The sequence below is a fragment of the Podarcis bocagei genome, assembly GCF_964188305.1.
Source record: "Podarcis bocagei genome assembly, chromosome: 1".
Taxonomy (NCBI): Eukaryota; Metazoa; Chordata; class Lepidosauria; order Squamata; family Lacertidae; genus Podarcis; species Podarcis bocagei.
Window position 1 is genome coordinate 64,543,524 of NC_138125.1, and position 13,522 is coordinate 64,557,045.

Here is a 13,522-nt window from a genome sequence, read left to right on the forward strand (position 1 = left end):
GTAGTTTTTGTTTTGATAATGTATTTTGTGGTTTTATATTTTGATTTTATTCTGTAAACCGTCCTAAGACCTCAAGGTATAGGGTGGCATATAAATTCTATTATTATTATTAATAATAATAATATCACCTACCATTAGACCCAATGTATTTTTACTATACACAATTTTGGCTTTATGCACTATCTCCAGAATGTAACCCACTGTATACACTTTCCCTTCATATATGCTTTTTTTGTACACAAATTTTGGTTGCAGAACTGCACCACAAAATTCAGAAAACTGCAAAATTTGAAAGAGTTGTGTTTCAATCTGCCTATTGCTGTAGGGAGTGCAAATTAAGTGTGTAGTGCACCCCTATCCCTACTTGTTTCTGAGTAATGCTTCTTTTGCACATGTTAGATCTGGCTCTGGAGAGCTTAAATTTGGCTAGATCATGCCTATCATGTTTTCGAACTGTTTTTGAATTGACAAAATCATGATTTTAAAGCAAAAATATGATTTTTCGCTTCTGCCTTTTGCATATTTACTCAGATGTATTAATGCTGAGTTCAGTGGGATTCACTCCCAAGTAAATATTTGTCTCCCAAATATTTATCTTTGGAGAAAACTGAAAAACTACCATCCCAGTCACCAAATTTGAAATCAGAGCTGCATTAATTGCAAAATGCCATAATGGAAGATTGCACCCCCATTTTTACCACAATGTACTATTATCTGCATAGGTGTTATTAAAAAATAATAGACTCTTGTAGTGAATATTAGAAGAAATGTTAATACTGTAGTAAGACAAACAAAAAACCTGGAGAAATCCTGTGTGAGATATTTTTAGTTTTGTATACATTATTGTAAGCATTGGCAGGCAAAGCACTGCAATAATAGCGAACAAAAAGTGTTGACCGTGCTTTTAGAAAGTGTTTGTAGTACTCTCCCAAAAAATCAATGTTTGGCTTTGCTCATTGTCTATTACTTTTGTGGCCTGCAAGCACTGTGCTTTGCTGGCAAAGCAAAGCAAAAAACAAAGCAGCTCCTTAAAATTTCTATAGCTACTGAAGATGCTCCCCCATTCTTGGCTTCATTTGATGGCCAGAACACCTGGGAATTATTCATCTCTGAGTGGAGAATGGAATGTGAATCCTCCAGTTGCTCAGCAGCATTCAGCAGGGAGGGCAAGCAGGGTGGTGTTATGTGCCTGGCTTCCCAGTCTGAGCATAGTTGCCATTTTCTGAGAGGGCAAGGGCAAGGGGTGAGGCATGGGTGCTCAGTGCAGTGCTAGTACGGCAGCAGAGCCAATCCAATGCTCCTGTTGCCCATGCCACACTGAACTCCCCATGCCTTACCCCTTCCCCTTCTGAAAGCTCTTCAGAACTAAGGAAAGAAAAATTGCTTATAGTAAATTTTGGATTTTTCATTACAAATAGGGCACTGGAAGGTGATGGGAACATGTGACAGAGAAATGAAAGGTGGATCATTATGGGAATTGTTCTTGTACCTTTGCTAGAATGTCTCCATAGTCATATCAAATGAGTCCATCTGTTTTTGGTATTTTTCCCCCTCTCAGACATAGGAAGAGAAAAAGACACATATACAGATGATTCAGAACATGGGAATTATGATTCTCGTACAGATCAGTCTCTGCTTATTAAAAATACGCCTACGAGACAGAAACCAGAGACTCGGACTAAGTCATCATTGAAGGTAATGAATTATAGGATACGGTTCTTGCAATGTATTGTTATTTCTGCTATCGGGGTGGTTCACTTTTAAACATGCATTAGGTTGGTCCATTACAGACAAACAGATTGACCACTGTAATGTAATACTAGAGCAATGAGGATGATAAAGTCTAAGAGAAGTCTTCCAAGTATGAAATGTCAGAATAGATTAAATTAAAGAGCTAGGATTAGTCCATGTGATGTTGTCGTGTTCTCACCAGTGCAATAATTGTTTGTTTAGTGTCTTCTCAGTTTAAGATTTTCAGGGCTATTTAATGAAAGGACAGACAGACAGAAGGGACAAGGGTTTTACATGGTAGAGATAATCTTGATTTGTTTAGTCAGTGACCCATGGCCAGAAGATGTGATGGATTGTACATCACACATATATGAGTCAACATTGAGGTTACACAGTTTCCTGGTTTGGAAGTAACAGGATCTGCTTACCTGAGGCAACCAATTCTTCACCTGTGATATCAATCTGACATAAAATCCATTCCATTAATAAAAGGTCCTCTAAGATAAAGGATCATCTGTATTGTAACAAATAAAATATGGCAAGCTGATATTAAGGACAAGTCCCTAAATGATAACATGCATGGCTGTAGCAATGGATCCTTCCATTTTCAAATACCTTCAGTTTATGTATGCAAAGATTGCATGGGGGAAAGTGAATTCATGTCTGTCGGAAGGTTTATGGTGCATTTAGAACCATATGTCAATGGTTGCCATTTGAGGATTGTGTCAAATTTGAAAGTGTATTAGGTTATTATGCTGAAGTGAAGAAAGTGTGTAAGTGGAACACCCAAATTTCATATGCCTGAAAAACTAGGGAAGGAATTCAGTGTCAAGCTCTTCTGATTATTCTGTATTTATGCTTGCCAGATGGAAACCCCCCTTTCCCCCCTCTGTGTGCTGTTCTGGGGGTTCTTCTGAGGCTACAGAGCAGATTTGGGGAAGGAGGAAAGCCCCATTTTGCTAGTAGGAGCCCTGTTCTCAGCTGCTGGACCGGGTTTGTCGGATGGTGAGAGGCTCAGCATGTGCTAAGCTATCAGGAGGAAGGGGATAGCTGTGGATGGTGAGAGGACTGAAGTCTCTCCTCTTACCCTCTTTCTCCTGTTTGCCTCCTTGCCATGAATAGTGGTCCCTCACTTCCTGGACCTCATCAGAGTGTGGGCAGGTATCACTGATCTGATTGGCTGCAGGATGATGGGACACATTGCCACCTGCAAAGTTCTCCAGTACAGGGTTAAACTACTTGTGCCTGTGTGGATATTCTCTCTGAAACTGGTTTTTACTCAAAAGCGTGAGTCTGCATTAAAAGTATGCTCAATGGGTAGAGGGGTGGCACATCTCCATCCCTTTTGGCCCTATTATTAATTCAAAATTGGTCTTCTGAGTAAGAAAAAGAAACATATTTTTTTTCTTTTACCCCATGAAGCAAAATGTGGCTTGAAAGTGGTGACTTTGCTAACAATAATGGCTTACGCAGATTCTTCCTTCCTTCACCTGACCCTCCAACGAAGATGCTGTGGGTCAGCCTTCAGGAAAATGGAAAAAACTTTGGAAGTTTGCTGTTATGGCCCAACCCTAACCCATTGCCTCAGGTTTGAATAAGGAAAGAAAAGGCATGATAATGTCAGGTTTGAGATGGAATGGTTTTATAGAAATCATATAATTGTGACCATATATAATTTGTCCACTTGTAATGCGTTTAAAAACCAATGCTATAGACCTGTAACTTTCTGCGTCCTCGGCAGGACAATATCCTTTCTTTAAAATTAATAGTACATTGTGCTTTGTTTAAGCTTGTAATATCACAGTTAATTATAATTTTGAATTAAAATATTCTAAATTAAATTTATATATTTGTCAAGAAAAGAAAAGAAAAAGAAAACCTGTGAGGAAAACATATAACATATAATTGTCGTATTTAGTTTGCGTCACAAACAGAGGGCAATTTGTTGTAATCTGTCAGCTTTCTTGACAGACTTTCAGATGCTTCATTGCAGTTGTAACCTTTGCTGAAACTGTAACTCCTGCAGCTTGGATTCTTTCAGATGAAAAGTTTCACGAGCTCTGAACGGTGTCTGCATGCTAATACAAACTATTTAGTTGCTGCCCTCAACAGCAGTGACCAATTTTCTGTAAAGGGCAGATACCTGGGATTCATTATTCATTGCTGAGTTATTTACCAGTCTTTCTCTTGGGGCCAAATGATGAAGTTCTTAATCCCTTTCATATTGACTTGTGCAGGAAACTTTTCAGCAGTGCGCAAGCTCAGGGCATTAAAGCTTTTCAAACCTCTTACCCAAAAGGTTATTGTAATTTAAGACAGCACTGTAATAGTGTGTAAGGATTTTGAGTATAATATCCATGAAAATTGTAAGGGCAGCCAATGAGATAAAGCAACATGACTCCTACATGTTACTTCAAGGAAACAATGTTGATGCTGCGGTTTTCTGCTGTATTCGTAAAGAAGCATACATTTCATAGCTTGTTCTGTGAGTTTCTTTGTCTCTTTAATTGCCCTCACTGCCTAATCATACAGTCATGTCAAGTACCTGCTTCCTTCTGGACATGGTCCCTTCAAAGTCTCCATCAGTTGTACTACCTCACCTTGGGTTCCAGTTACTCACTTCTGTTCACTCACCAAAGGATTCTGCCACTAGCCATGGCGACCTCTCCTTCCTTTACTGTTAACAGGACCCACTCTTCTAGCCTTCCATAGTCCTCTAGTGTTCAGAAATATAAACTGTGTAGACTGGGCTTTGGATTTTATTTATTTGATTCCATTTCTGAATTTCTTCCGGTAAAATATCTCAAAGCAATTTGACAGTAAAATCATAAACAATTAAAACAATTAAAAAACATCCCACGTGTAAAAACCTTTCCATATATGCAAACAAAAAGAACTTCAGGTGTGAAAACCATTTTGAATCCAAAATAGGATAAAGATCTCCTTTAAAGAAACTGGTTAAAAAAGGATAGTCTCCAATAGGCTTTTGCTACTGACAACCCCTGCAGGTGAATCCAGAATTTAATGATGCAAAAAGTCCTAAATATCAAATGCCAAACACTTGTGATAAACTGCTGAAACTAGAGATTATTTATTGCCAAGAGCAATGTCACAATTCATCATGGCCTATAACGTTTGCAGTTGTCCGATCTTTGACAGACCGCTGCATAATGACTTCTTGGAAGATGTGTTACTGTGTCAGCAAATTTGGGTATGATTTTCCATCACCACAAATTGCTGCGTTAGATTCACCTGTGGGCATGTATGTTTTCAATTTATTCAACTCAGAGTAAATGGGTGCTGGTTATGTAACCTTCAGGGGTGCTAAAGGCACTGGATTAGTATTTCCTAAGAAAAACGCCTGCTGTCCTCTTGTTCAAGTGTGTGAACAAACATAGGGAGTATAACTGGGTTTCTTTTAAAAATGAAGATTTGGTTAAGACTGAACTGTATTTACCGGCATCATTCTTCGGTGCCATTTTTATAGTGGAATTGTGCATTTTATTTTATTTTATTATGTTGGGAACCAGGATTACTCTTCATTGGGTGATGAAGGGGAGGACTCCAAACATGAAGGAAAAAGGCACGCAGGGACAGACCCAGAACTGCTGCTGTGAGATGAACCTGCAGGGCCAGCCCAAAGATGTGGCACAGCCGCTGACATTCTCTGACTAAGAGAAAGTCCAGGTGGACCTCAGGCTCCCCAGCTCCATCACAGTAGCAGATACGTGCAGAAGGCTGGTGCCCTTTAAGTAGAGTCAAAGAGAAAAACAACTACAGTGGTACCTCGGGTTACATACGCTTCAGGTTACAGACTCTGCTAACCCAGAAAAAGTACCTCGGGTTAAGAACTTTGCTTCAGGATGAGAACAGAAATCATGCTCCGGCGGTGCGGCAGGTTAAGAACAGTTTCAGGTTAAGAACGGACCTCTGGAACGAATTAAGTACTTAACCCGAAGTACCACTGTACCAGACTTTTAGAAGACATCTGAAGGGAGCCCTGTTTAGGGAAGCTTTTAATGTTTAACAGACCATTGTATTTTATTTTTTGTTGGAAGCCACCCAGAGTGGCTGGGGAAACCCAGCCAGATGGGCAGGGTAATAATAATAATAATAATAATAATAATAATAATAATAGTGGCATCTTGCAGTACAGGTACTGCTAACAATCAGGCCACACCTGTTGCTACTGCTATATATAGTCTCAATTTCCTCTTGTCCCTTGCTGAAGAAAATTCAGGTCTCTGTGTTCCCATAGGCCTTGCCTAGCATCTAGGCTGCCCCCTGCCTCACCTTGTCCAACCCCCCTACGTGGGCCTTGCCTTACTGCAGGACACCATTATCCATTGTTAGGAATAATAATATCCATGGTTACTAGAGATGGGCAAGCTCATACTGGATTTACTTGGAAATTACCTGAATATGTCTTCAAAGAATTGGGAAAGCTCAAATATGATTTTTGAGCCAACTGAAGGATTTGGGGAAATGCACTGGCCGATTCCTAACAGCCCCCTTTCCCCCTAGCAACTGTCCTCTGAGCCAGTCTGTCATCCCTCAAAGACTTCTCTTCTTTCACTTACCTAACAAGTGGCAGAAGTGTAAGGAGAAGTAACAGTGGTGCAAAAGGAAAGGAAAGAAGAGCTCTCCCGACTTATCACCAAAACATGATGATTTTAACAGTGTAGCTGGGCAACTCAAAGTGGTGAACAAGGAGATAGATATGCAGAGCAAGAAGGTAAGCTGAGTACCCTTTTTTTCCATGCTCAGAAGAATTTCATTTGGCAGCCCTCTAAACTTGCCTAAGGGCTGAAGTAAGATTTTTACTGGGCTTCCAAATCCATCTGACACTCTTAGCTACTATACTTCACTGACTCTCAACTGGAGGTTTCTAAGCAGAAGTTGGACCACCTGTCATGGATGCTCTAGCTGAGATTCCTGCATTGCAGGGGGTTGGACTAGATGACTCTCAAAGTCCCTTCCAACTCTGCAGTTCTGTGAAATTTAAAAGCAGCTTCTCTTGATCAGTTTAGATTTGTTACACTGGCCAAATAGGGTTATGCTGTGCATATTCTGGTTCAGGATTTCAATCCAAAACATACATTGCGATTTAAACATTTTAGAGTATTCTAAGAAAGGAAATAGTGGAATGATATCTAACTAATGTGTCCCATAGGCGCAAAGATTTCTGCTTGTGAATGGAGCTCTCCCCACCACCTTACACCCCCTAAATCTGTTCTGGGGTTCCCTCAACACACTGGAGCAGATTTGGGAAGGGTGCAGGGTACACACAGGGAGAGGGGAAGTTAGAGTGAACAAGTTCAAATTCTTGTGCTGATGGAATGTGTTAGTTGAATACCACCTACTATTTCTAAAAGGAGGAGAGAAAGTACTATGCATTTTTCTGATGTGAAATACTAAACTTTTACTTTCAGTGGTATATGAAAAGTTGGTAAGAAAAGTTTCTTACCACTATTAAGTTCTTCATCTCTTACCTTATTCATCTCTTATTCTTATTCTTTTGAGTCAGACTGAGTAAATTTTCTCCATTAGTCTCCTGAGGCAGGTTCCAATCGTCCATTCTCACTTTGCTCATTTCTTTAGATGTTCAAATTAACTATCGCACTGTGCCTTGAATGCTTTCAACACCCACTGGTTTAAGTGGGATATGAGTCGTCACATCAGCTAAGTGACTTTAATGCAAAATTGTTCAGCATCTGAAATTGGATTACAGGAAGAAGGAACCAGTTAAGAGGAGAACCACAGGGAGGGGAAAGCCTTTTGATGGAAAACCAATCACCACCAAATGCAATCTGAAAATGCAGCCACAAATAATGTTAATATGTGGAGTAGAATCCTGAACCCAAAGTGAAATGGCACGACTTGATGGATGCCACAAGTTTAACTTCATGTGCACTTCTCATTTATCTGCCACAGTTGTTAAATTATTCACTTGAACTAATTGGAAAATTGCTTTCCCAAGACCTATCAATCATAAATTATTGCTGGATGGTTTGTCATAGTTTAGGGGGAAAAACATGTTTTGTGTGTATGTTACAACACTTCAGGAATGTAAGAGTTGTGCAGAAATTTCACCTGAATGAATACTTGCAGGTTAGACTTTGAAGGGGAAGTGTAGAGATGGGACAAGAGAGAAACACTCCTCCCTGGTTCCTACTTATTCATAAAAATTGCCCATGTATAGTGGTGCTTTTATCAATACACTGTGAGTATTCCAGTGACCTAGCTGGGACAAAAGAAGCTGCTTTCATCAGCTTGCACAGAATTCTATGGGTTTCTGTTCTGGCCTTGCATAGCAGTTGTGTAAACTATGCATGCTTTCCTTATTGGCAGGAAAGTGTCATGAATTCTACTCATATTGATCCAGAACAGATTTCAACGTATGGTTAGCAGGAAAAAAATTAAACACGTTGCAGGATTTCTCCCCCCCCCCCAAAAAACAACAACAAAAAAAAAAAACACCAGAACAGAGGCAATTAATATTTCATCCAGCAGAGCTTTCCTGCTACTGAAGGCAAATGAGCATAATGGTCACAGATCCAATCCATTCAGGATTGGCACTGTCCTTAAGAAATCCAGTTGCAGCAGACTTAACTTTACCTTACAATAATTTATAATAAGACTACAACCTTAACACTAAGCATACTTTATACAGACCACCACAACAGAAGGAAAAAGAGATAGAATGTGAAGCCCAGGCTCCTTCTGGCCTTATTATTACAGTCAGCTTGACCTTGACAGAAAGAGATAACAGAGCCAGTTTAAGCAGGCTGTACTCAGCTTCTCTGAAGGAATAACCCAAACACCAAGAACCTTTTGCTTGTTTCTAGAATAGAAACTTAGGTGTCAGATAGAAATTTCCAGCTTGCACCAGTTTCTTTCACAGAGAAAATCTTCCAGAACCCTCTTGAATTAATTAGAATTCTACACATCAGATCAATACTTTCTGTACCAAGAAATGCAAACTGACAGAAAGGTCTCTTCATCTGTCCCATCCACATCTACCCCCAAACCACTGTTTGTTGGTAGTAGCCAAGAATAGCAGTGCATGGGCTCCACAATAGAGCACTCCTTTTTGCTTGTTGATTCTTCTACAAAAAATCTCTTTAAAGGCAAAGTTCACAGAAAAACAAAGGAACATATTAGAAATGTGGAAGTATAAATACTTAATAGTTGCCTTAAGAAGAGCATAGGGTAGATTCAAGCTTAGGCTGAATGCAGAAGAACGAATGATGATCCCAGGATCTAGGAAAATACAAGCAAGCACCTCATGAATTTAGGGAAGGGAGTGGAAGAGCTCAAAGGAGGGGGGTGGAGAGAAGGTGTGCAGTTCTGGAGTATTGAGAAGCAGGATGGGGTTTCTTGTGTTCAGGCAGTCACAGACTTGGGTGCTGGAGCTATTACAAATGAAAGGGGTGTGCTTTCTAGGCTCAAATAAAAAAAGAGAGTTGTCTTTGACAAGATAAAGAGAGAATGTGAGTATTGTGTCCATACCTGTCCACTTGTGTTTATGTCTATGAACAAAGTGGTTTACTACCAGTATTTTTACTTCTACTTATGGATATAATGCTAGACTTAATAGAGCAGCTAGCTGGCCAAAAAAACTGATATCATGTTATCCTATCAATGGAACAGAAGCAAAATTGTTTCATTTGAGCTTCAAAGACTCCTACGTTTTGCTTTTGGAAAGTCAAACCAGTGTAGGAACAGATCACGTCCTGAACCCTGTTGTTAATCAGTTTGCTTTTAGAGCTGAATTACTAAGACTAATGTTTCTCTGAGCAGAATAGCTAGAATATGTTCCTTTGTCATAGCCTTGAAATGCAATTATCAGTGGGCTTGTACGGTTTTCACTTGCAAATTTATGTTAATGACATTATCATTGGTTGATGATCTAGCTGAATATGGGACATCAGCTCTTCATGTATTTATCACTTGTTATTTAATCGGGAATTTTTATTTAAACAACCAGGCAATTTTAAAAATGTGCAGGTTTTTTAATGGTCTGTTTTTCACTGGTAAATCACCAGGGACCCTCATCACCAGATTTGAACCTCAGCAATTAAAATAATTTACTAAAATAAATGAGTGGGCTGGTTATGGACTCTGTTCTTGTTTTGCCAACCAGACCCACTTCCATACTGGCTGAAGTAGCATCTTCAGTTCCTCCTATGGAAAGAGGCTGGACTGCCAAAGAAAGCTATCTGACAAAGGTGAGATAGCAAGAGGAGGACAGAGGTGAAATGGCAAGAGGGAAGGGGATTTAGCCTACTATCATAACAGGGACTAAATTGAGAGGCATGATGGGCTGGAGATTCCTGCTTTAAGTGGCCCGATTTTCAGAGTATCTGAATTTAGCCATCCTAGTGATAGTCCATCTTTCTTCAGAAGGCCAAATCTGGTTTTTGAGGTTTAGCTTTAACATGATAGACTTCTCATGTAAAAAAAGCACAGAAACAAAATAATTCCCTTGCTATAACTAACCAGTGGCCATCTAGTTTAGTACTACAACTGTGGCCAGAGCCTGGGTTGATGTTGGGTCACTCACTGTGGATAGAGGTGTCCAGTCTCAAAGAGGGAATGTCTGGTTTCTCCCTCTTTCCATTTATCTATTTACATTTCTCCATCCACGTATGTAACGTTAGCATTAGTTGCAGGTGCACTGTATTCAAATCTGCCACCCCTCCTAATCACAATTAGCAAGGCATCAATCATTTCAAGCTGTGTATGAAAGTTGTCTCCTCCTCCAACCCAGAAAGAAATCATTGGTATACTCTGAAGGCAGAATGCTGACCCAACTTTTCCACACATGTGCTTGAACCATTCTATCATCCCTACTGCTTCCATCCTATGAAAGTGGCAAGAAGTGAAAATAAGTTCATAATCACCAAAATAAAGAGCTTGAAACTTGCAAAACTCTCCTGCTACATCTGTTTATTGGGTGTTATAACCTGTGCACTACTGTACCCTGTCATGCTATTCCAAGCCCACAAAGCTGCCACCAGCTTCTACTAACAATTATCTTTAGCTGGGTTCTTTCATTTAGGATGTTGGTTTTATTCTGTGGATGGGGAGAACACTTGGTTTGCATCTCAGCTAGTGTGGTCCTAGAAATGAGACTACCCACGTTCCGAAAGGTTGCTTTCCCCATAGTTCTCCACTTTTCAACTTTCCTTCAAAGCAGAGTGAGCACAGAGTAGCCTAAGGAGAACACGCTCACCAGTTAAAAGTGCTTGACAATATTATTTTCTCTCTCTCTCTTTGTGTGTGGATATTTTATAGCTATTGCTTAAATGATCAGTAGATCAAACTGCTTTAATAATTGATTCAAAAGCATATTAAAGTACATTAGTAGCAAATTACTTTCAGAATGGTTAGTAAGAACCCTATTAAAATAAAACAGATCTTGTTGAAGCAAATGACTATGCTAATGGGTTTAAGGTACCGTGGACAAGTTATAAATCGCCGTGTAACTATGAAGCTGATACAAGGCTTTAAACGGCATTGTGGAAAATGAAATGTTCACTGTTTCAGGGTAGGATATCAAAATCTATGCAGAAAGGCTTTGAGTCTTGTGGTTCTTTAAATATTGGTGCTGATGATGAGTGAATATTGCATTTAGAGTTCGGTCACGCAGGGTTCTTTTTTTCCTTTTTCCTTTTGACAAAGCAAAACTCCTACACAAACCACTGGGAACGTTGCCTCAGTGTGGACTATTGAATCAAGCTCCTTTCTGTTTCCAATATTAAGTAATGTGTGAGTGAATATCCAGGTGGTGAATCAAGCGTACCAGAGGAAAGCCTGGGGGCATGATGACTTAAGATAATAATGGGTTGTCTTTGGACACTCATTGTATAATAGAACTATGTGCTCAAATTTGAGAAACCTCCAAGGGGTTCTTTTTATGAATCCCGCTGGAGCAATTTCACATTACCAAGAAGGTTGAGACAGCAACAGTTCTATAAAGTTGTAGCAGTGAGAGGATCTCTCCAGCATTCTGAAATCTTTGGCTTTATGAAGGCTACAGAGAAGCAGCTCCATGGAAAAGGCTACCTTGACGAAGACCTTCTACCTTCACATGCTGCTCTCTCACTTTCAAGCATGGACAAAAAGGTAACATACATAATTTAGTGTTTCTGTTTTAGGGCAAGATAATTCCTAGTTAAAGGGAAATGTAGTATCTGAGCTGCTGCTTGTTCGGCAGCTGAGTAACTTCTCTGTTGAATATGATTTGCTTCTCTGTTTAAACGTCTGATCAAAAACAACTCTGAAATATTGTCTAAGTAACTGCATTAACACTGGCAATTTAAAGGTCAATGTAACTACAATCTCGCTCCTTTAAAATCTCTGTGGGTGTCCTCATTGACTTCAGAGAAACTGAAGGACTGCACCCTATGTAATTTGAGAAACAAAGTTACTGGTTTGCTAGCACAGAGTTGTGTTGAATGGTTTGCCGGCTTCTTGTTTTTCTCATTGCCTACCCAAGATTATGCAAAGTTTGTTCATCATGCAGTGAGCCATCATTTTTTGTTTGCAATTCATTTTTAGGCATCCTCAGGGTCAAATAGTTTTCTAGTACAAGAGAAGCGGTTAACATTACAAATGACCAGGCAAAGCTCAACTGTGTTACGGAGAGGGTAGTGTCTGAAACAAGGAGTAATGTGGTAACTGAAGTAAAGATGGTGAAGTTTTTACATATGCTGGGAGTCACTCAGAGTGGCTGGGGCAACCCAAATGGGAGGGGTACAAATAACAGAATTGTTGTTGTTTGTTCATTTGATCAAATGAGTCAGATTTTCAATCATGTTTCCTGCTCTGCGTTTTATGAAGCTGTCTGGATATTTATTATAAAAGAAATGTTTCTCTGTGGGAGATTAGAATCTTACACTCAGTTCTAGTGAACTTGGTAACAGGTGTTAACCTAGAAACAAAGGGGGGAAGTGCTCTATTCAAACCACAGTTCAAGAATATTTTGGACTTTATCTACAGTTTATCATATGCTGAAAATCTAGCCCGGAAAATGTGCATTGATTTATATATAATGGTGAGTCTTAACAAGCAGACAGATGGTTCCATCTTGTCACTTCTATTTGTTTTGTCAGTGTCATATGCTAAAACAGCATCCAGCACTTGACAAAGTATAGTACCACCATATAGCTATGCTCCGCTTGCTACGTGTGGTACTCAAGACCTCTGTGCTTTTTGCTTATTGTCAGAATTTTTCAGCATAGCTTCACACTAATACAACTAGCATGAGGCATTATCCTATTTCCAAGGTAACAAGCCTTACTGAAGCAAAGTCAATAGTGAATTAACTGGGAATTTGAGATTTACAGCTGAAAATGCCTGTTCTTTTGGCAGCAATTTAAGATAACAGCAGAGAGCATTGTGGTTTGGTGCCACAAAAGAGGTGAAAGGGAAAGAAAGGCAGAGATAAAGTTATCATCAGCTGGATAGCTGCATGGTATTTTATTATAGGACTTCAAGGAAAACATATGTCACCCCTTGAATCCAGTGCTTACAAATGTTCTGCAGAAGATGAGTTTTACAATTACTTGATGAACTTTAAAGTTACTGATACAGAGACAGCCACTGTTGTGCTGTGCAGATGATGATAGGCTAAAACTCCCATTCAATACCAGCCAGCATGGTCAATGATCAGGGATGATGGGAGTTGTAGTCCATCAACATATGTCAGGCACCGTGTTGCCAATAGTCTGGATATTAGAATTTAAATTACTAGCCTGGAGTTGGCTCCATTGCCCTCAATAGT

General features: G+C 39.6%; 1 protein-coding gene across 5 annotated transcripts in view; it reads left to right on the forward strand.

Moving 5' to 3' along the window:
- Positions 1-13,522, forward strand: part of ANO3 (anoctamin 3) — a 256,540-nt gene that overhangs the window by 161,311 nt on the left and 81,707 nt on the right. For 4 of the 5 annotated variants that reach the window (XM_081164056.1, XM_081164057.1, XM_081164058.1 and 1 more), the window contains exon 4: positions 1,559-1,695. In XM_081164056.1, coding sequence (XP_081020182.1) covers positions 1,559-1,695 — 137 coding nt within the window. Of the gene's footprint in view, positions 1-1,558; positions 1,696-11,539; positions 11,863-13,522 lie in introns of those variants that run through there. The other variant, XM_081164060.1, reaches the window with a different exon arrangement.